At 41.2% G+C, this 24,842-nt stretch overlaps 1 protein-coding gene across 1 annotated transcript; it reads left to right on the top strand.

Annotated features, from left to right (window-relative positions):
• The first annotated feature begins 505 nt into the window (after nt 1–505).
• On the top strand, nt 506–22,756 carry LOC149162080 (uncharacterized). The gene is made up of 3 exons (XM_089435095.1): nt 506–1,815; nt 2,440–3,435; nt 22,231–22,756. Exons 1-3 carry the CDS (start codon nt 506–508, stop codon nt 22,754–22,756), a joined length of 2,832 nt encoding a protein of 943 aa, XP_089291221.1.
• Nucleotides 22,757–24,842: the final 2,086 nt, after the last annotated feature.

Below are 24,842 nucleotides of genomic sequence, written 5' to 3'. Positions count from 1 at the left end.
TTGCATACTGCACTATGCCCTCCTCCCCGGTTATTGCTCCTTCCGCTCCATCATCTCATAAGCTCCCGTCGCCATCATCTTCTCCCTCATCATCCCGGGGCTCTAAACACACCTATAATCTGCGTCCTCGTACTCACACCCTGGGAACTCATCTGAAAATCGCCGGTCTGGGTATCACATCATCCGGGTTGACCCCCTTGTCTGCTCGAGGGAGAAAATCAGACCTTACAAAAGCTATCAGGAGAGCGGAAGCTGAGGTTGCTTCTGGGTGACAATCCACCATTGTTGGGGTACTTAGAGCGAAGAATACCCCTGGCAATCTTCCTCCATGAAGTGCCTCTCTTTCAACTGCAGAGGCTTGGCTAGTGCCTCCAAGAAACTAGCCCTGAAAAGACTGATTGAATCATCTCCTGTTGACATTATTCTCCTCCAGGAAACCCTTGGCCCTGCGGACTCCATATCTGCCTCTCTATCCTCCATCACCCCGGGATGGCATTTCACGGCGATGGACTCCTCGGGTAGATCGGGGGGCCTAGCGATTGGTTTTAACCCTGCTTCTATTAGGGCTCATGGTTCATGGGGGGGACCTGGATTCTTGGGACTTGACCTCTTCTCGGCTGATCTGGGTATCAATCTCAGGGTTATCAACATATATGGACCCTGCCATCAAAGAGAATCCTTCTGGAATCACCTTCTGAGCTTATCTATCCTCTCAGCCGAGAATTCCATCCTAGGGGGCGATCTAAATTTCTCCCTGGGTTATAGCGAATCCTGGGGATCCACGGCACAAATTGACTCGATCACCGGGTTTATGACCGACCTCCTGGAACGTCATGATCTGATCGATGTTCCCATGAACAAACCTCTCCCAACCTGGAGGAACAGAAGAATTGGTGAAGCTGCCCTGGTGCGCAGACTCGATAGATTCATTATGAAAGGCACTCTATTTCAACAGCTTCATCACTACAAACAATGGGTTGGTTCCGGGGGAATATCTGACCACTATCCTATCTATCTGGAGATTACGGGGCCAAACAAAAAACCAAAAGCCCCCTTCAAGTTCAACCATGGCTGGTTACAGGATCCCTCCTACATCAAGCTCGTTAAGGACTTCTGGATCCACAATCTGATTGATAGAACAGACACTCTGGCAAAAGGCTTCTGCATGAACCTATCGCAGCTCAAACATCACACTATCGAATGGGCCAGAGAAAAACACCAAAAGGAGAACTCAGCTCTTATGCTCATAGAATCCGAACTATCCTCACTTTCAGATGAAAGAGGTCTGGGCTTTACCACAGCTGAAGATAAAGCCCACTTGGTGGAACTTGAAAATCAGAAGCAAAATATATTAAGGGAGCGAGAAGAATCTATTCGACTTCGCAGCAGAGCAACATGGCTTAAGGTCGGAGATGACAATACCCGCTTCTTTCACAATTATGCTAAAGGCAGGAAGGTTAAAAATACTATATGGAACCTCCCTCTGCCAGAGGGTGGAGTGGCAGACACTTTCTCCAAGCTCTCACAGCTGGGATCATCCCACTTCAGGAACCTCTACAAGCAACCCCCGGGCTCTACTATTGCAGATATCATCAACATTGTTGGTCATTTCCCCAGGTTTGTAAATGAAGAAGAAGCGGAGAACCTTTTCGATCCAGTGACTCCTGAGGAACTTGAAAACACCATAAAATGGTTCAAGAAGGATCGCAGCCCGGGGCCGGACGGATGGACCATCGAATTTTACATTGCCTTCTATGAGCTGATCAGCAATGATCTACTAAGGGTTGTAGAGGAATGTCGGGTGTCCGGGACCCTGTACAATGCCATCAATTCAACTTTCATAGCTTTGATCCCCAAATCTGATACTCCTTCCTCATTTGATGATTACCGCCCCATCTCCCTCTGCAACGTGCTCTACAAGATCATTTCCAAAATCATTGCAAATCGCATCCGTCCTATTCTGTCCCGTCATATCGCTCCTCAACAATTTGCTTTCCTGGAACAACGTCAGATTCATGAAGCCATTGGTGCTGCACAAGAAGCCTTTCACACTATCTGGACCAAGCATCACAAAGCCATCATCTTAAAGATTGATTTAGCCAAGGCATTTGACCGGGTCAGTTGGCTCTATCTCAAGATGCTTCTCATCCACCTGGGGTTCCCTCATAATTTCATCACTTGGATTATGGCTTGCATCACCACTCCCACCTTCAGTGTTCTGATTAATGGATCTGCATCCCAGTTTTTTCATTCTGAACGTGGTCTTAGACAGGGCTGTCCTCTGTCTCCCCTTCTTTTCCTAATTGTCATGGATGGACTGAGCCGCCTAATAAACTCTGCTAAGAGAAATGGGGATTTTAGTGGACTCAAGATAACAGACGACTGCTTCCTCACCCACCTTCTTTTTGTGGATGACGTTATGATCTTCCTTGATGGCAGTATTCGAGACTCCCGTTCTTTCTCGAACATTATCACTCTTTTCTCATCCGCCACGGGGATGCTTGCCAACCATTCAAAATCCTCCATTATTCTCTCCAGAACTTCTATCCATGAATCCCACCTGGCCCAACAGCTGTTTCCTTACAGCATCCATCCCTTAGACCTCGGCCTCAAATATTTGGGTTTCTGGATCAAGCCTATCAGCTCAAAGATTGCGGATTGGGTCTGGCTAGTCGCAAAATTGGAGAAGCGCCTCAATATCTGGAGCCATCGATATCTCTCAAGAGCAGGCAGACTCGTTCTGGTAAAAGCTGTCCTGGAAGCTACCCCGGTCTTTTGGATGGCATTAGCCTGGATCCCGCGCAGCATCTTGGCCAGGCTACAGCAAACTTGCAATAGATACCTGTGGAATGGGAATCAGGAAAAGCGCATATTTGCTTGGGTTGGATGGAAGAAGATCGCTACTCCAAAGAAATGGGGTGGATGGGGTCTAAAAGATCTCCCTACTTTCGCGCAAGCCCTTGCGGCTAAAATGGGGTGGACCTTACTCACTGGGAACAACCTCTGGACCAATATCTCTTATCACAAATATATCTGGCCTCTCCATATCTTGGATTGGATTCGCCTCCCTACCTGGCCTAAATCTGGTATATCATCCGTTTGGAAAGCGCTTCTTAACTCTATGACACTTATCAGGGATAATCTGGTATGGAAAATCAATGATGGAACACAGGCTCGTATTGGTCTGGATCCTTGGAATGGAAGCGGCGGTAGGCACATTCTTCCTGAAGGCCTCATCCAGCATCTTCACTCACAGGGGATTAAAGTTCTGGCTGACATTGTTGATCCACAAAACACTTCCATTTTTGAACAGCGTTGGAAAAATGCAATTCAGATCAATATACCACCACTCTGGCATCAGGATTGGTTGGCATATATCAATGCATTATCAGAATCGCATATAAGGATCAAACAAGGGCAGGACGAGCTCATATGGTATCATTCGGAGAACGGAGCATACACCCCAAAGGCTGGCTACCACACTCTGATATCGCATAAGGCTCCGGACACAATCTCTTTTTGGTGGAACTCTATTTGGAAACTCAACGCTCCCCCCAGGCAGAAGCTATTTTTCTGGTGTATCTTAAAGGGTGTTACCCCTATTGGGGAATATCTCATGCGTCGTGCAGTCTATGGACCGACCTGGTGCACCCTGTGCAAACATACCTCCGAAACGAGCGTTCATTTGTTCTTAAACTGTTCTGCGTTAACGTCTTTATGGCAATCTATATCATCCACTATACAACACACCGGCAAATGGGAGGGCGATGATATTAATCGAACCTGGGAAACTTGGTTTTACCATCACAAAAACTCCAAACTCCAAAGCCTGCCTATCATTATTTGTTGGTACCTATGGCTTGCACGAAACCGAATGATCTTCGAAGATAAACCTGTGCATTGGCCGCATCTTACTGCCAAAATCATATCGGCCTATAATGAGACGCCTGAGCCGCCGCAGCCTAAGGTTCGAAGACCCCGTGACCCTCCACATATAGATCATAGCACCCCATGGGCTTTCTTCGATGGCGCAGCCCAACAGCAGGGTTGTGGGGGAGGTTTTCTACTATTCATCAATGATCAACATTTCTACAAAGCAAAACTGGGGTTGGGAGCTGGCACAAATAATTTTGCTGAGATTATCACCCTCCGTCATCTCTTGCATTTTGCATTGGGGCACAATTGCATGCATATTCATATATATGGAGATTCGAAGATTGTCATTGATTGGTTCAACAATATTACTGTTTGCCACACACACACTCTCAGCAACATTTTGGATGATATTAATTTACTGAAGGCACAATTTATTGACATCACTTGTCAACATATCTACAGGGAACACAACAGCAGTGCCGACCAACTATCCAAGGAGGCCACAGCACTTCCCAGAGGAGAGTGGATGATACAGGAGCAGCGAGAAAAAAAGCATACCAATACTACCACCGCCCATACATAGATGCACACTATCACAGGGCAGCCAACCCATGAGATACAGATCTGAAAATGATACTTTTTTGGAACTTTTTTGTACATAGATGATAAAAATTACAAAACTGAAGCCCTGCGTGGCAATATGTATATATATAACTGATAACAAAGAACATCCTGCGTGATGATTTTTGCTTTTGAACAGACAGAATAGATAAATAGCTACCCACATGTGGCAGAAGAACATACAGCATATGCAAAATGCATCTACAATATGTAATTTTTCTAAGTTAATGAAAGATTACGATTTTTCCAGTGGAAAAAAAAAAGTTCTACCGTCAGATCATCCGCCTAATGAATGGCCAAGATTAACTAGAAATTACTATACTTTTACAAGGAAATTTTACATCTGTTTTTAGGTTCGGGGGTGCTGCCCCTGAAACCCCCGGTTGGGGGACCGCTGGCCCCCGGACCCCCCAGTTGGGGGGGATCGGCCCCCTCGAACCCCGCGTGGAGGGGTGTACAAACTTCCTAGGGTATACATCCGTCTGAAATAAAGACCTCTAAATAATCATGCTCCTCACCCAACAGACAAGTACAAGGAGATCAAGTTGAGAAATGAGAAGTTGAAGGCTGAAACATATGCCCAATACTTCAACCACACACCAGCAAATCAGAGTAGGTTGATGTCAGCTTTTGACATCAAAACAGGAAAAATGCAAGGGTCCTTCATGCAGCCTACTGTCCAGCAACCAAAGACATTAGCTGACTACAGAAAAATTGACTTTGAGGTGTTGGTTAGGGATGTTCATCCCATTGACCAGATTGAATTCCACAAGCAGGTCGGAGAGATTATTTACTCCACCTTAACAGGAGAAGCCATGGTTGCACATAAGCTGCAAAGCTCCTTGGATAACATTACAGTGCAATATAAATTGGAAAAGGCCTCCTCACAAGCCAAGGACAACAGGATCAAGTCATTGGAGGACTTGGTAATTGAGCTGGGACATGATCCCAATGACATCAAAGCTGTTGGGAAATTGATAAATAAGAAGAATGAGAACATTGCAGCTCTCAAAAAACAATTAAAACTTCCTCATTCATAGCACCCATAGACAAAAGAGGTCCTGGAGAGCCAAACACATCAAGAGGAGATGATGGACCTGGTTTTACAATTGAATGATCAACTGAAGGAAATGAAAAAGGAGTTAGATAGCTTGATATAGTTAAAACAAGCTAGTCTTGAGACTGCCCCTGCCACTGTTATCCCAACAGTTACTACTGCAGTACCTTCACTTTGGCAGCGTCATTAGCTTCTACAGCTCCAATGGCTACAGCCCTCCCAGCTTCCACAGCATCTACATCAGCAACAAGGTTAACAGAAACAATTCAACCAAGCGATGAGGCTAGTAAGTTGGTCAAGGCAATGGAAGACATGTCCATTCAGGCCACAAAAATGAACAAGCTCAAGGAAAAGGTAACCAGTCTAGAGACTGACTAAAAGCTTTCCCATATTATGCATAAAGAGGAAATACAGAAATCAACCAGAATGAATGAAAGAATAAAAAGTTTGGAAAAGGAATTGACTTTGAAGGAACCCCTTGGCCGGGATAAGGAACAATTATGGGCCAATATCATTGACTCTATCAATGATATTTGGCCATCCATCCAAGTAATTTTTGAACATAATGACTTAGTAAAAGAGGCTACAGAAGCCATACAGAGAGTGAAGACAAAACTAGGAGACATGCCAAAGGAAGCCACTAGGATCATTCACTTCCTCAACTCCAAAAATAAGTACGAATTGCAAGAATTAGAGATACCTAACAAGACAGGTAAAATACTAGAAGGAAAAAGGGTCCTCACCAAGAGAAATCTAATGCTAAACCTTGAAGATAAGTGTCAAACCATGCAACTAGCTATGGACAGATTCATGGTTAAGTTTGAAGTTTTGAGGCAAAACGTTTTACCCAATCCCTTGGTAATAAACGACAAATTAATGCCATAGGAGGACTACAACAGGAAAATCAGATAAGTGACCAGGGATCAAGTAAACACTTCATCTATGAAGTGGGTGCCAACTGGAAAGGTCCTATACCAGACTTTTTAGAATTTGTTTTACCTCCAGCATGAGGTAAAACACATTTTTGTGAATAAGCCCACTTTTACCAAGTACACAGAGGTAGATGAGATTTATAGGAAAATGATAAATATCTAATTACCAGATGCAGAAACATGGGAGAAATTGAATGACTTACTGTAGAAACACACAGTCAAAATGTAAAAATATACAGTAAGATTAAAAAGCACAGTAAAGGATAATGACAGGCCAGTCAAACGAAAGAGTATCAAGTGAAAGTGTATCAATTGATAGGTCAAAGTGAAAAGAACATCTAGCTTGAAGACCAAACAAAAAAGCAGAGAACAAAAGGCAAAATATCAAAGATTAAGGACAGCACAACCTAATAAACAGGGACAGCATACAACAGTTCAATATGTGTCTCTATCTTCTTACATGAAGATATTTCTTTCTCCTAGATTAATTCCCAAGGCAGTTTGGGATATTTTGTAAATTATTTTTGTATAAATACTTCATAATTCGAAGTATTGGGGGTGGATTGCTATACATTTGTAGAGTTATTTTGATCATAAACCTAAGGGTTATTGTACCAAATCTTTCAATTCAACAGACTAGACCAAGTAATAAAGATAATGCATTACAGGATTCATGTGTTGAGCTATGACAATGAAGTATTTTCTTTGTCAAATTTGTTATTTTCTTATGTATCTCACAAACTTAAATGTTACCTAAATTTGAATTAATTAACTGGAAATTTATCTTAGAATTGTTTAAGTACACTCTGTTTGAACAGTTGATAATTTCTATGTTTTCCTCTGATATCCGGATTTGAGAATACTTAATTGCTCTCCCATCCTGGTTGACCTCTTTCACTTTCTTCATAATCTGGCCTAAGGAACCCTTAATTGCTCCCTGGATCTAATTGAAAACCACTTCACCATCCAGCCTTGAGATTTGAAGTAACTTAACTATTTTTCCCTGTAGACATTGTTTTTATAACTTAATCCAGTCCTGTTTGCTTGACATTTGACCCCATAGCCCAATGGTAAAATATATCCCTCTATTCATCTAAGTAAGTGATCCCACCACCAAACCAAAATCAAAACCCAAGTACAATCATAACTAGCCTAAAATTCATTAACTAAACAAAGTTAAATCATAAAGAGAGAGCCATCTCTGAGAATTAGGAAGGCTAAATCCTAATCTCCAAAGTTGGTTTGTGGTTACTTCTATCATTTCTTTCTCTAACAACTTCTAAAGAAATTTTGGAGTGCTAACAGCCTGTATGAACTTTAGGGGTCGGTGGTCTGTGTGAATGACCGTTTCCTTCCCCATAATGTAATGCTTACATTGATGGTAGACCGACACAATGGAATAAATTTATTTTCTGTAAGTAGGATACATTTGGACTGTGTCTGAAAGTGTCTCACTGGGGTAAGCCACTCGATTCCCCTGCTGAGTAAGAAGTGCACCAATAGCATAGTCAGAGGCATCTATCTCAATCTCAAATGGTTGTTTCAGGTCTAGTAATGTGAGAACCCGTGTAGAGCAGAGGCGATGCTTCAACTCGAAAAACACCTTATGTTGGGTTTCAGACCAAAAAACTTTGCTTTCGCTCCACCCTTGGTGACTTGACTTAAATTCCAGGTGATATGAGAGAACCCCAACACGAACCTGTGGTAGAAATTAACAAGACCCAGAAAGTTGAGTAGCTCTACTAGAGTGGTTGGGGTTGGCCAATCCTGGATGACTGGTATCGAGGTTGGGTACACATGCACACCCTGCTCATCAATGATGTACCCCAAATATTGAACCTAGGTCATGCCAAAAGTGCATTTATCCAAATTGGCACACAGCTTATGTTTTGGCAAGGCTTGAAGGACCTATCAAATATGGTGGAGATGCTCTTCCAAACTCTGGCTAAAGATCAAGATATCATCTAAATAAACCACCATGAATTCATTGGTGAAGGGTTGCAAGATGTCATCCATCAATCTCATGAAGTCTATGGGGGCATTCATCAACTCGTAATGCATGACCAACCATTTGAAAAGGACCTCCTTGGATTTGAAGGCAGTCTTCCACACATCCGAGGGTTCTATAGGAACCTGGTGCTAACCGAACTTCAAGTCAATATTGCTGAAATATTTGGACCACTTGAGCTGGTCCAAAATGTCATCAATCCGTGGGATTGGGTACCTGTTTCGGACAGTGATCTTGTTCAGTGACCGATAGTCAATACAGAGTCTCCTGGCCTCATCCTTATTTCGTACCAATACAATTGGGCTCCCACAGGGTGATGAGCTTGGCCTGATGTGCCCCTTCTGCAACAGCTCCTAAATCTGCCTCTTGATCTCATCATTCTCCGGAACAGAGTGTCGATAGATCATTCCATTGGGTAGCAGCATGCCCGGGTTCAGATCGATGGAGTGCTTGACCTGACAGTGTATAGGTACCCTTGTAGGCAAGGCGAAAATGTCCCTATACTCCTCCACAACCTTGTCCATCCATTGTTGTTGTGCGGAGGGACCCTATCTAGAAGTTGTGGCCACAACCTTCTTCTTTCCCTGAGGGAAAATCATAAGGAAAACAAATTTCCTGGTCTGGGAAATGATCTTACTGCATTTCTTTGTAGTGATCAAAGAGATGGCAGTAGGCGAGGCTACCTCTGGTATCTTGTACAACTTATTTCGCAAAGTAATAATAACAAAGTGAGGTCTAGACTCATATACAGCATGCTTCTTCTGCAAGTATGGCAGTCCTCATAATACATCACAAACTTCAAGAGGAGAAACATCACACCGTACCTCATCAATGAAGGGCTTGATGCTATAGGGAAGGCGACACTATTGGCTGACACGGAGATCTCATCCTTGGTGAAGCCGCCCGATGGTGTACAGTTGCGGATGTGTTGTCATCGGTAGGCTTCGTCACTTCATGGCCTCTGTTGAAATGAGGTTCTTTTGGCTCCCGCTGTCGACAATGAACTGCAGCGGGGAACCTTTCACCCACATTTGTGAGTGGAAGAGGTGTTTCCCCTCCTCTAGATCTTCAGGCTCATTCTTTTGGATTTTGGTGATGACCACAGTGGCACTAGGCTCCACATCAATGATCTTCTTCCATTTTTCATTCCCCTTATTGGGTTTTGACTCGGAGTCGGAACATGCATCTGATTCAGAAGCCTTTAGCTCGGCCACCAATGATTGTTTGGCCTGACACTCACTTGTTTTGTGTGTGGAGCTCTTATGGAACTCACACCATTTTCCTGTGTCCTTCTTTATCTTCGTGGTGTTTTTCTTTGCTTGTGGCTTCGATGGGTTGTCTGGGGTCACCCGCCTTCACACTCACTTGTTTTGTGTGTGGAGCTCTTATGGAACTCACACCATTTTCCTGTGTCCTTCTTTATCTTCGTGGTGTTTTTCTTTGCTTGTGGCTTCGATGGGTTGTCTGGGGTCACCCGCCTTGGCTTTGGCCTTTTCTCTATGGTTTGGGGTGCATTTTCCTTGCTTTGGATTCAGAGATCCAGTCTTGCTTATTCTTTTTAAACTTCTTCTCAATCTTGACAGTGTATCGGTATGCCATGTCGAGCAAGGAGATGTCCAAGAACTCCATCTTGTCCTTAATGTACTTTTGTACACACCCATGGTACTTGAGTACCAAATGCCACTCATAATCCTTGAAACCCAACTTAGTGCGAAGGGTATGGAAAATATTTGTGAACTCTAGCACATCTTGGTCCCTTCCCTGCCATAGCGTGGTCCACTTTATGTATTTATCTTCATAGCTCCCGATAGGGTAATATTGTTCCTTGATGGCATCTCAGAAAGAGTCCCAAGTGGGTGTGGATGAAAACAATGAGGATTCCTTGTCATCCTTTTGTTCACAGTAGGTTTCCCACCAGTCCTTGATGTGTGGGGTGGATTTAAGAAATGTAAAAGTAATATTTTCCCGATTGAAAAATTCATGAACTGAAAAATATCCTTCCAACAGATTCAACCATTTATTTACGGCATCTGCATCTATTTGGCCCTCATATATGGGAATATCGAACTTAACTTATACTTTAAAAGGAGTTGCACCTCTATAGTGGTTGTTGGATGAAGATGTGTCGCTTGTGGGTAGTCGTTGAAGGATCTAGGCAAAGTTATCCATCATCGTGTTCCTCTGTCGCTCGAGGGCCTCCTCAAGCAATATTTTGAAAGGATCTCTTGCCCCCTCATTGATCCGAATTAGATCCTTAAACATATTGCATGACTATTTCAAAATTATGTGAGACCAAATCTTATGAATAACAAGTATCAGAAATGACCTCTGGACAATGGCAATTGTGGCCTGCACAGAACAATGAGGACCCTCAGTCAAAGTGTGTTGACCATTGGCCCATGGAGACCACGCATGGATGCAAATTGGCAATCAGAAGCCCATATCCAGAAACAGAGGCAGTTTCTGATACGCGATTAGCACAAATCACATATCGCAGGACAAAACCCTCAGAGAAGAAAGCCTCAAGCACTCGGTCACGAGGAAAATAGGGAAACTATGCGGAAAATGTCAGAAGGCGGATCCCATGCCCAAAACCGGTAGGATTTTGCGTGCACTTCGAGCGGTAAGCAGCTTTTTCCGAGTTCAACGCAATGCCATACACTGGGTGATGCGTGTCCAGCGAATGAGAGAGAAAAATGCTTAGATCGCGTGAGTAACGGTCGAGCAACTTACCCGCGCGATATAAACAAAGACCGTAGGATCTAGAGGCTCCAGATCAACGGCAGAGAATTAACCCGATGGATGATTGGATTCGATGGGAAAATAGACTGAGGCACATAAATATTTGAGGTCCGGCATGTCCAATGAGTTGGCAGAAGAATCAATTTCACGAGCAAATCCTGGAGTAACAAAAATAACAATCGTTTGAAGAAAACTGACACTCAGTTCGTAAGGCAACAAGTGGCCACCTCTCTGTGCAATGTTACACAACGATGACGATGCAGAGCAGGGGAATTCCAGTGGACAGAAGCAGGCGATCCAGAGAGCCAGGAAGAGGAAACGAACAGTCAGGGAGCAGATTTTCTTTAAGCCATGAACAGACAAAGAGCAGAGGGAACAGAGGTAGAGAAATAAGCAAATTGCAGAGAACAGAGAAGTTGAGCTGACCTGCAGAGCAAAGGTAGCATCGGGTAGAGAGAGATAGAGAGAGTCCGAGAGTCTGTGAACTCCAGAGAGGGCTTGAGAGATTCAAGAAACTCCTCTGTGTATACATGTCGGGTATTGAGTACCAAATTGGGCTCATACCATTGAGACCAGTTGAGGTCGAGATATAGCAAGGGGGAGTCTGTGTACTCTAGAGGCTTGGGGAATCCAAGTACCACCCTACTGATCATCATCTATTAAGTGAGACTCAAATTGAGCTCCTTATTGTAAAATCTCTACTTTAAGACACAATAGAAAAGTCCACCACTAAAGCTGGCCCAGGAGACGTAGCCCAGGAGGATTGGGCGAACTCCTTATTAAATTTGTTTTGTTTTTGTATTTTCTTACTGTGTTTCTCTTACTGTTTCAAGTGTCTGTGTATTTCGCAATCTTATCGATCCATTGCTGAAAATAACATATACACACCCCAGCACATGGGTATGTAATACCTTCATTAATTAACTGAGATCATTCATGAGTGATTTTCAAATCAAGTGGTATCAGAGCTCCTAGGTTGTTTAAGGTTAGATAAGCTTGTACTGGATTTTGTTGTTGAATTCTAACTAGATCGAAGCTTAAATTAGGAGAAGGAGAGTTGGTTGAAACTAACCCGAAGATTGGAAGAGTCTATCCTCAGAAGAAAATGTCAGAGGAAAGTCCCTTGGAGCCAGGCCCTCAATTTATAGATAGTTTCCTGTCCATGAGGTCCATGGTAGAGGAAATGTATAAGGACTTTAGGAAACATAAAGATGAGGATTCATCAAGCTCCAAACAAGATAAAGGAGAAGAATAATCTCTCCTCCATGACCACTCAAAAGGAAAAGGGAAAGAAGAAAGTTTTCTCACACCTCCTAATAGCCGTGAACATAAAAAGAAGGCATCTTTGATTAAATTAGATGTTAAATTTGATTTACCAATATATGATAGAGAGCTGAATGCAGAGAAGCTGGATAATTGGATCAGAAAAATTGATGTGTATTGCAGAGTGCAAAGTATCAACTTAGACAAGAGTAAGATTCAGCTGACCAGCCTACACCTCAGAGGCACTGCCTTGGTATGGTGGGAAGGCAGGACACAAGCTGACGTGAAGAAACATGGTAATATCCTTTCTATCTGGAGTGAATTTGTTTCTGTAATCAAAAAGCAGTTCTATCCACTAGCTTACATGCAGCAAGCCATGATGAGTTGGCAAACTCTTCGCCAATTGAAAGGGAAAAGTGTACAGGGTTACACCCAAGAATTTAGGAAGAGAGCTTTGGTTCTAGGAATTTCATTAGACTCACCTGAGACTCTATTGAAGTACATAGGGGGTCTACACAACTACATGAGGCACACTATCCTCATGTTTAATCCCACTAGTATATATGAGGTATTTGTTCAAGCTACGCATCTAGAAGCTAGAGGAAAGAATGGGAACCCAGAATTTAGGGGTTCATCCAAACCCATTGCAAGCAAGAATAAGGAGAAAGGAAAACAGGAATGGAAAGAAAGGAAGGCCAATAATGCACAAAAGACAAAGTCTTCATGCACTCACTGTAAAAAGGATGGGCATGATGATGAGAAATGTTGGATTTTGCATCCGAAGCTGAGACCTAAGAAGTTCGAGGGCAAGAAGAAGAAGAATGTTGGAACTATTCAGAAATATTTGGGGTCAAACTCAGGAGATGAAACAACCATTGCAGCCACAGGTATAAGAGGTAAAAATTCTGAAGCATCTACTAGTAATTCTGCACAATCTATTAATGATGAAGAAAATGAGAGAAAAAGACATGAGCTTTTCGATATTCAAGTTGTTTCCAAACATCAAAAGATTGATACTTTGTTTGATAGTGGCTCACAAGTAAATTTAATTTCTAAAGCAATTGTAAAGAAGTTGGGATTACTGACTACACCTCACAAGAAACCATACCCATTAGGTTGGTTAAGTGATAAAGCACAACTACAAATGACTAGACAATGTAAACTTAAGTTTTCTTTTGGGTTAGCATTTGTAGATGAGGTTGAGTTAGATATAATTCCTCTAGATATATGTGGAATTGTTTTGGGAAGTCCTTACTTATATGATAGAAAAGTTATTTTCTATAGAGCTGAGAACAAGTATCTACTCGTTAAAGATGGAATCGAATACTTTGTAAGAGCTCATAAGCTCAAGAGTAATTATACTCTCATAAACTCAGGGCAGATGAAACGAATTGATTTTTATTGATGGTTGTAAAGGAAAAGAAATCTGATAAAACCAATGTATTTGAGGGTTGTGATGCTAAACAGCAAGCTAATTTAAAAAAAATTGTTTCAGAGTATGATATCTTGTTTCAAGGACCTAAAGGTCTGCCACCCAAAAAGGAAATAGTGCATGATATTAATTTGCAGCAAGATGCTCCATTGCCTAACATAGGGATCTACAAGTTGTCCGCTTTAGAGATTGCAGAAATCAAGAAGCAGGTGCAGGAGTTGCTCGAGAAGGGGTTCATCAGACCTATCACATCACCATGTGGGTCACCAATCATTTTGGTGATAAAGAAGGATGGATCGTGGAGAATGTGCATTGATTACCGAGCACTGAATAAGATAACGATAAAAAATCATTATCCCCTTCCTCGCATAGATGATCTGCTAGATCAGTTAAAGGAAGTTGTTTATTTTTCCAAGTTAGACTTGCATAGTGGATATCATCAGGTCAGATTTGTAGAACAAGATGCATGGAAGACTGCTTTCAAAACAAAGCAGGGATTATATGAGTGGCTGGTTATGCCTTTTGGCTTAACTAATGCTCCTACTACTTTCATGAGAATAATGAATGATGTACTCAAACATTTTCTTGATGATTTTGTTATTGTATATCTGTATGACATTCTTATATTTAGCAAAACGTGGGAAGAACATTTAAAGCATGTTAAGAAGACACTAAATGTTTGAAAAGAGAAAAAAAATTATGTTAAACTCTCAAAATGTGAATTTGGCAAAACATCTTTGAATTATTTGGGACATATAGTAGGGGGTGGTGAATTGAAGATAGATCCCTCTAAAGTGGCAGTCGTTGTAAACTGGCCTAAACCCAAATCTGCTACAGAAGTGAGAAGCTTCTTAGGAGCAACACAATATTGGAGAAAGTTTATTTCTAGCTTTTCATTAATTGCAGCTCCCTTACATGCTTTGACAGGATTGAATAAGGTGTTTCAGTGGGGAGGCAAACAACAGAAAGCCTTCGACATTTTGAAACAAAAGGTTAGTATAGCACCAATACTAGCACTGCCAAATCTTCAAAGACCGTTTGAGATCCAAACAGATGCCAGTGATTATGCAATGGGAGCAGTGTTGATACAGCACGGTAAACCCATATGTTACCATTCTAAGACATTTAATTCTGTAGTAGTTAACTATCCAACATATGATAAAGAATTCTATGCATTAGTACAGAGTGTGAAAAAGTGGAAACATTATTTAATAGGCAAAGAGACAGTCATACATACTGATCATCAACCACTTCAATATCTACACTCCCAAACTAAGTTGCAGAAATCAAGACACTATAGGTGGATGGGTTTTCTACAACAGTTTCATTTAGTCATCAAATATAAAAAGGGCATACACAATAAAGTTGTAGATATGTTATCTAGACCTATCATAAATGCATCCACTATACTTAAGCATAATTAAGTACTGCATGAGAGCTACATTGAACAATATGCTCAAGATATAGATTTCAAATATGTATATGCAACTTTAATTCAAGGCAAACATGTAGAAGAATTGGATTATCATGTTAAGGACCGACTCTTGTATCATTGTGGGAAGCTATGCACTCCACAAACTGAAAGAGTAAAGATAATTCGAGAAGCCCACACTTCTCTAATTTCAGGTCATTTTGGGGTAAGTAAAATAGTTGCACAGTTGTAAAGATTTTGTTATTGGCCAAAAATGAATGAGACAGTTTCTAGATATGTAAGAGGGTGTACCATGTGTGCTACAAGCAAGCCCAGCAATAGAAAACTAGGCGTGTACACTCCATTACCAGTTCCTTCTCATCCTTGGGAAAGTGTTTCCATGGACTTTTTTGGAGGACTGCCCAAATCTAGGAAAGGTCATGACTATTTATATTTTGTTGTGGATAGGTTCAGCAAAATGTGTATTTTGATACCTTGTAACAAACAAATTACAGCTGGACAAACTGCAAATTTGTTCTTTCAGCATGTATGGGTTCATTTTGGATTACCCACTTCCATTATATCTGATTGAGACACCCGATTTGTTGGGAAGTTTTGGTCGAGTCTGTGGGAGTTGATAAACACCAGACTAAAGAAAAGAACAGCCTTTCATCCACATACAGATGGCCAAACAGAACCTTTCATCCACAGACAGACTTCCAGACAGAAGTGGTCAACAGGACAGTGATCCAGTTGCTCAGATGCTATTGCAACAAGCATCCCAAACTTTGGGATGAAAATTTGTGTTATGTGCAGCATGCTTACAACCGAGCAAAACATTCTTCTACACAGAGATCTCCTTTTGAGACCTTTTTTGGCTTCACACCAAGGTCTCCCTTGGATTTTTTCTTTGGTAAAGACATAGAAGTTGATGGACACAGTGATTTGGACAAGGAAATCAATTTCATTGAACAAATCCAAGAGATTCACCAAGCAGTACAGGAACAGCTGGAAAAGAGCCAAGCCAAATACAAGGCAAGGCATGATAAGCATCGGATGGAGCATACTTTCCAAGTTGGTGATCAAGTCTGGCTATATATCAACAAAGACAAAATGCAAGGTGAAGGTAAAAAGCTAAAGCCAATAAGGTGTGGACCTTTCAAGATACTTGAGAAAATTGATGAGAATGCTTTTTGCCTTGATTTACCAGCTTACATGCACATCTACTCAGTCTTTAATGTAGACAGCTTGAGACTATTTGAACCTTCATTAATTGAAGATCCTGAAGAGCAAAGTCAATTACCTTCTATTGATGATCTATTACCTGAATATCTCAATGAATTATAGGAAGACACAGTTCTGGATAGGAAGGTGATGATGACGCATAGGGGATATGTTGAGTACCTCAGCATTGGACTCAAGGGTTCAAAGCCAAGTAGTGAAAAATGGATAGAGATTGGACAAGTGAGAAAGTTGTATCCTCACTTAGTCAATGCTTGAAAACAAATTTTTGGTGGTCCAAAAGCTTTTTCAGTGGGAAGGCCGTGATCCGAATTGGATCCTTAAACATATTTCATGACTGTTTCAAAATTATGTCAAACCGAATCTTATGAATAACAAGTATCGGAAATGACCTCTAGACAATGGAAATTGTGGCCTGCACGAAACAACGAGGACCCTCGGTCAAAGTGCACTGACCATTGGCCCATGGAGACCGCGCATGGACGCAAATTGGCAATCAAAAGCCTAGATCCAAACACAGAGGCAGTTTTTGATACAATACAAAACCTTTAGAGAAGGAAAGCCCCGAGCACTCAGTCACAAGAAAAACAAGGAAATCGTACGGAACATCAGAAGGCGGGTCCTGCGCCCAAAACTGGGAGGATATTGCAAACTTCGAGCAGTAAGCGGGTTTGGCCGAGTTCAGCATGATGCCATACACTGGGCAACGTGTGTCCAACAGATGAGAGAGAAAACTGCTTACATCGCGTGAGTAACGATCAAGAAAATTACCCGCGCGATATAAACGAAGACCGTAGGATCTGGAGGCTCCAGATCAACGGCGGAGAATTAACCCAATGGATGACCAGATTTGACGGGGAAATAGACAAAGGCGCATAAATATTTGAGGTCCCGCATGACCGATGAGCTGGCAGAAGAATCAATTTCGTAGGCAAATCCTGTAGTAATGGAAATAGCGACCATTTGAAGAAAACTGACACTCAGTTCGTAAGGCGAAAAGTGGCCACCTCTTTGTGCAGTGTTACACAGCGATGATGACACAGAGCAGAGGAATTCTTGCAGATAGAGGCAGGCGATCCAGAGAGCCGTGAAGAAGAAACGAACAGTCAGGGAGAAGATTGGCTTCAAGCCACGAATAGACAAAGAGCAGAGGGAACAGAAGTAGAGAAAGAAGCGAATTGTAGAGAACAGAGAAGCCGAGATGACCTGCAAAGCAAAGGTAGCATCAAGCAGACAGAGATAGAGAGAGTCTGAGAGTCTGGGAACTCTAGAGAGGGCTTGAGAGATTCAAGCTCCTCCTCTGTGTATACATGTCCGGTATTGAGTACCAAATTGGGCTCATACCATTGAGACCAGTTGAGGTCGAGATCCAGCAAGGGGGAGTCTGTGTACTCTAGAGGCTTGGGGAATCCAAGTACCACCCTACTGATCATCATTTGTTAAGTGAGACTCAAATTGAGCTCCTTATTGTAAAATCTCTGCTTTAAGACACAATAGAAAAGGCCACCACTGAAGCTGGACCAGGAGACGTAGCACAGGAGGATTGGGTGAACTCCTTATTAAATTTGTTGTGTTTTTGTATTTTCTTACTGTGTTTCTCTTGCTATTTCAAGTTTCTGTGTATTTTGCAACCTTATCGATCCGTTTCTTAAAATAACATAGACACACCCCAGCACATGGGTCTGTAATACCTTCATTAATTAACTGAGATCATTCATGGGTGATTTTCAGATCACTCATCTTTCTTTTCTTCCTCCATGGGAGGTTGTTTGGGTTTGCGAGGTTGGTCTTTCAAATGTTCAACTAAATCGACCCCTAAATCCTTATACCCTGACATCATTGGGGACATGCAAAGAAAAATAGAGAAAGAGTAGACTGCTCTGATAACACTGATCTAAAATTAAACAAGAATGCAACAAATTACAAATATAACAATAAATATATAAATGCAGCATAAATAACACTTCATTTCATTAATATCATAATATTGAAATATGCTTACAAACATAATGGAAATAAACTAGCTCGGGCAATGGTAGCTTCTCTTTGAGAAGAGATGTGGCAGCTACATGCCTCTGAACTGTGTTACAATGAGGCTCCAACACCTATTTATTATTGAGAAACAATGAAAAACCCTAAACATCCAGAAACCTAACCCTAGGAGATGAAGCGCCAAAATTGTGGGCCCCGTTTGGGTAAATTGGTACATCAATTTCCTAGGGTCGTAACTTTGGCATACGATCTTCGTTTGGCTATCATAATACCTCGTTTTGAAGATCTCAAAGAGTAGGGTAAAAAAAAACAAAAACAAAAACAAAAACAAAAACAAAAACAAAAACAAAAACAAAAACAAAAACAAAAACAAAAAACAAAAAACAAAAACAAAACAAAACAAAAAACAAAACAAACAAAAAAACAAAAACGCAACCCCAAAAAAAAAAAAAACAAAAAAACTAGATTAGGACTTATACGATCTCTATTTTTCCTAAAGACATCATTTAGGGCCTCAAAACAGCTCCAGAAGTTCAGGACCTGAAAAAATGCCAAAAATAGTAAATTGTGCTACAATTAAGGAAATTGAAAAACTAAAAGAGATAGTGTTGGGGGTCCAAGTGGAATAGGAGGGTGGCCACCAATATCCACCGGGATTAGACTCCTAGGATTAATAATGAGTTTATAGAGTCATTATATATTCGAAGAGACCCTTCTTGGGCTTTCGAATCATGTAAAAAGGTTTTGTATCAAGTCAAATATTAATTGTGTCCTCCACATCATGTCGGCCTAGGGAAGATCAAGTCGGCCTAAGGACCCCCATTCAACCCACAAGAAGCCTATATATTGAAGGAGGTGGAAGTCATTTGGAACACACTCTCTCAAGGAAGTTTGATATCTCTACTAGAGATGGAGAAGTGTGAGGTTTGTTGTCGGGAGAATGAAAGAAGTGCAAGTTTGGGGGAATCTCTAGAGACGAAGAAAATCAAGTTTTTGGTGCCTATCTCTCTTTGTTTCGTGGTCTGATTTGGGAGATTGAAGTCTCCTAAGATTTCACTATTGCCAGAAGTTGCATGTTGTCGGAAGCCATTGCCTAGTCGAAGTTATTGGAAGGGGTCGAAGATCTTAGAGGCTGACATGGTGTGGAGGGAAAGTCTGGTCTTGGTTTAGGGTAAATAATATCAAAGGATATTATTGAAAGGAAGAATTATCTTGACTGGGTTTTCCCCTCGAGGGGGGTTTTTCCCTAACATGTGCAAATATCTTGTGTCTCTTGTTTTGTGATCTTCATATGTGTATAATTTCTTGATGAAAGATAAGATAATAAAAAAATAAAAGAATCCAACACACTCACAAGTAATCATCAAGAAAGGAGAATCAAACCCTAATTATATCTTTGATTTTCCAACAGGACAGTACATTGGCAGAGTCACGCAATAACACAAAATTTGCTTCGTTTCCAGCGAGCCTAGACAGTACTCTGAAGGAGTTTCTTGCTTCACCTCTCTACGCATGAAGCCTTTCTCTTTTTTCACCTTTATTTATTTATTTTAAAGAGAATTGTACATCGGCACTTATTTATTTTGCAATGGAAGAGGGATCCTGACTTATTGAGAGCAAAAGAGATTGTTCCTTCATAGAAGCATATAGATACCTCTAATTTAGGTTTGCTCATTTAGATTTTCCCCTTCTCGCTTCTACTAATTGGATAAGCATTAAAACAATGAAACATAAAGACCAAGTGTAGGCATGAGATTTCTGGAATAGACATGGGTTCATGGTTGGACCAAAACTCTCTTTACGGATGGATCATATTTTCTGTCAGAACTTCATTGGCCAAAAGATATAACCAACACAAGGAAGATGGACAAAAGGTTAGATAAATGTTGAAGTGTCACAAAACTCTTTAGATTTTAGCCACATACATACTTAAAAGCCACAACATGTACATGCACAACACTTATTCTTAAGACAAAAAAACAAAACAAAACTCAAGCAAACAAGAAAGAAAAGACTATGTACACTGTGTAGGCACAGGCCCAGATATTCATTGGAAGTAATGTTTTAAGTCTTGGCCATTGACAGGGAGAGATTCAATCTTCCTGTCAAGTGATTGAATATGATAAGTGTGTTGGCCAAGCCTTTCATGTACTGTGAATGGTCCAATCCATAGGGACTAAAACTTAGTGTGCTTTCCTTTGTCCTCGTGGGTTTTATCCCACTTCAAGACATCTTATCGAACCAACTCTTGATATGACTGATGAAGTGAAAAATTTTCTTTTTATTTTAACCTTTCTTCTTGTATCTTGCAAAGGGTGTCCATATTACGCTACACTAACAGGCACGGCTTTCCTTGGGATTCTTGTGGGAGTTGGAGAGAAGTAAAGTAGATGTTGGGCGGGAGGATGGCTTCTTTTCCGTATGTTAGACTCGGTCCTGTCATTCCCTTGTCAGAATCAAATTCTCCAAGGTTCATTTCTCGTCATTCATTGATGTTACTGTGGTCCAGAAAAGAGTCATTTCAGAGTCAAGGTTTTATAGTTGGTCTTCAAACTTGTCAAATGATTCCTACAGGCTAGAAGAAGGTTCAGTGAGTTTCTATCTCAAGATGGTTATCAATGCGAGATGGATTCTTCTTCAAAACCCCGTTTTGAAGAAGAAATCATCAGATGTGTCTTTGTAATAAATAGGTAAGTTGTCAAAATGTTTCAAATTTTCCAACTCTTCAAATGACAGCCCTGTTTCAGCTTCAAAGGCAGCTCTGTCACCGTATTATCTTCACCAGTTTCAGCAACCCTGCAACAGATAGACAAGAGTTAACAGTCACCATATGAGTTGCAAAGGTTTTTCTTCACTGATTTTAAGCATCCTTATGTTTTGGAAACCATTGTCTCCATCTTCACTCGGTGTCTCCATTCCCCTAGTTCCATCACCTTTATGTTGGAGTTACTCTTTATGAAGATTGTTGGAGCTGCTCTTTAGTGGTTTGGAACGGAGGACATGGAAAATGGTTCTGCTTGGTGCGTATGTCACAAGATAAAGTGAATCAAACATTAAGGAGAAAAGAGAAAGAATGACAATGAATCTTCATTATATTTTGATTTCCAGGTATTTGGAAATACACAGGCGCTGTTTTTATGACAGTTCACACGACATATGAAGGAATTAATGGCAAAAGCTGAGTTAAAGTTGCTTGAAGGATTGTAGATATATCATCGTTTGCAAACAATTATTCAATTCAATTTCTACAACCAGTTTTATGTATGGCATGAATCCTTAGAAAGATGCAGTTTTGGGTACTGAAGTTTTTCGCTGAAAATTCAACTGGAGGTGCGCGCTACCCATAGAGAGGGTGCGCTACGCACAAGGCGCGCGCTACGCATTGGGCTTCACCGGCCTGTGCAAAATAGCACGTGCGCTACGCACATGCTGCGCGCAGCGCACTTGGTGAGCGCGCTACGCGTATAATTTCAGGGGCAGATTTCCGTGAAAGTATTCCACATATAGAAGGTGTCCGTGCGATACTTGCCATGCATGGGGAGGCAGGAAAAAGCATTTTGAAAAAATGGTTGGAGCAACGAGGTGTACATGTTTGGATGTTAAATCAATGGGAAGATCTTGTTTCGATGCTTGACATTATATTTTCTTCAACAGTTGTAGATCTTCCAGTTCTTTTGAGTTGGTTTCTCCAGAGTATCACTTTAGTAATACATGCCTTGATTATGGTGTTGAGCAACCTCCTACAGTTGGTTGTGGTTCAACTGGTGAGGTTATCAAACAAATAGAAATGGACAGAGTAGGTACTTATCTTTTAGTTTTTTTGGACATCAACATGATTGTTGGACCTATGGAACAAATGTCAATGCTTTTAAGTAAGTTTTATGGAGGTGGACAGATTCCTAACTACAAGGTAGTCTGGTTAGTTACTACAAATACTTCAAGTATGGATTTAGAGAAGTTGAAGAGTGGAATGGTTCCATGCGACCTAATAATACATAAACCAATTCATGGCTCTCGCCTTCATGTTGTTTGGGAACTTTTACAGGACCTTACTATGAAAAGAATGCTACAACCTTCAGAAGTTAGAGCATCGTCTGTTTTGCAGCAGAAGCAAACAAGTGATGAACCTTGCAGAATTGAATCTGTTTATAAAAATGGAATGGGTTTGGACAATAGATAATATTAAAGCAAGTTGCAGTTAGTATCCACGAGATATGATAAGAAATTGAGACCTCTAAGTTCACTGGTTGGCATGCATATTCTGGTTGCTGAAGACAATGTTGTTTTACAACGACTTGCATAATCTATGCTTAGACGGTTAGGTGCCACTGTTGAATGTGTTTATAATGGGGCGGAGGTTGTGCGATTAGTTTCTGAAACTCTTCATCATAACATGAAGGCCAAAAACGGCATCGGTTCATCAGAAGAGCTGTCACTGGAAGCGATGTTCTGTTTGCACTTCGTTTTATGATTGATTGTGATATTGAATGTGCTGGTCGAATTGCAGGTTAGAAGGGCGAAAGCTCGTTTTCAAAATTGAAAACTGGAAGGCGCACTACCCATATAAGGGGCGCTACGCATATAGCATCCCCAGTCTTTGCAAAATAACACGGACGCTACGCATATGTAGCACGCTACGCACTGGGAGTGCGCGCAGCGCATTGAATCGACAGAGTCTTCTGCTGTAAGAAAACGGTGATCTGGAATTTTGAATCAGTGGGCTGCACGCCAAGCTCAGGAGATGATAACCACTATGGAAAGGCAGGCCCGAGAATTAGAGCTTCTATCTCTTGCTGGTTTGTATAGTGTGTCAACTAGGACGGCGTCCTCACTTGTGCAGATATGGTGGCAATCCGCAATGATTTGGAAGTGTTATAATGGTTGTGATATTAGTAGACCTGTAAAGGTACACTTGTTATGCTCTTTGTTTTTCTTGATGGTGCCTCAAACGGAATCCTTGCCATTTGTATTAAAAATCAGTTTTTATTACAACGATGAAAAGTCAAAGATCGAATTAAAGATCGAAATGCCAAAGTTAAAAGAAGAATACCTACTACAGCCGAAGAATAGGATTCCATTCCTATTTAAGACTTCAGTTAATGATTCAAATGGATCTGCGCTCTAGTTTGTGTCTTTAAATTTGCCATCAGAGGATTTTAAGGGGAACGATCTTCTGTTTTTAGAATAAAGAGATGACTCTATCTCTATTTTTGTAACTTCAGGTGAAACAGCGCCCTTGTTTTGGGTCGATCTGTTTTCTCCTAGGATAGTTTATTTAATGCATTAAAAATCATTTGTGAGGAGGGGGAGTTCTGAGAGGTGCGTGGAGGAGAACAGAGAGCTTTATTGTACAGTTGTTTGACAGAGATTAATTGAAGAGTACAGCTCTGATTTATAAGATTCCTGTGGTTTGAAATTTGGCATATGTTTTTCTCTGTTTCATATGTATCTTGTAATGTTTTTCATTTCATTCATAAATCGTTTTCAATTTGAATGTTTCTGAGTGAAAAGGGTAAAATTCAGCTTACTTCTTTGCCCTGGAGAAGCATTCATGTTTTGTGTTTCTTCCTCTGTCTGAAATGGATTCATACATTAATGCCCCTTTCAGCTTCCTTAACAGTCCTTCCATTTCATATAATTTCAGTTTGGATGCTTAATCTCTTGCCTACCTTGCCTTATGGAGTATTCTGTGCCTTTGATTAAATCTCTGCTCTTGCTGTCTTTGCCCCACACAGCCCAGAAAACCCAATCATTTATCAAAAAACCCCTTTCTGTCAATCTACTAGCCTAAAATCAGTATTCCTTATCGGTCATCTCAGCCCCTTTGAAGACTTGTCTGCTGAGATAGACCCGGAGAGAGCCCTCTCTTGTCCTCGTAGGGCTAGCTACGAGGCTGAGCATGGTTTGATTTGGCCTTGAGTTTTGCCTTCCTCAGCCTGAGGCAGATTCGAGCGCTAACACCGTATACTAGGAAGTAAGGGGAGGTGTTCAGGGAAGGCTTCGGCATGACTCAGTTAGCCCATAAGGAATTTACCAAAGCAGAGTGCCAGTTTCGCTTCTCAAAGAATATGGTATTTTTGATAATGTGGATTAGGTTCTTATTCATGGATTCAGCAAGACCATTCCCCTGTGGATAATAATTAGTTGAATGCTTCAATATAATACCATTTTCCAATGCAAAATCATAAAGTCTTAGAGATAATAAGTGTGTTTCATTGTCGAAAACACGTGAAGTAGGAATGAAAAACCTGGAAATTATGTTATGT

The sequence above is a fragment of the Pinus tabuliformis genome, chromosome 5_2 (genome assembly GCF_031772625.1).
Source record: "Pinus tabuliformis cultivar Carrire ecotype Pingquan chromosome 5_2, CPIR1, whole genome shotgun sequence".
Taxonomy (NCBI): Eukaryota; Viridiplantae; Streptophyta; class Pinopsida; order Pinales; family Pinaceae; genus Pinus; species Pinus tabuliformis.
Note: the sequence above shows the minus strand (reverse complement) of the source record. Positions and strands in the feature narration are given on the sequence as shown.

Excerpts from the sequence above, each read along its gene's own strand:
- LOC149162080 (XM_089435095.1), top strand. The coding sequence starts at position 506 with ATGGACTCCTCGGGTAGATCGGGGGGCCTAGCGATTGGTTTTAACCCT. Across the intron at positions 1,816-2,439 it reads TGTCGGGTGTCCGGGACCCT|TATTCGAGACTCCCGTTCTT; the intron begins GTACAATGCCAT and ends CCTTGATGGCAG. Across the intron at positions 3,436-22,230 it reads GGGCAGGACGAGCTCATATG|TTGTAGATCTTCCAGTTCTT; the intron begins GTATCATTCGGA and ends TTTCTTCAACAG.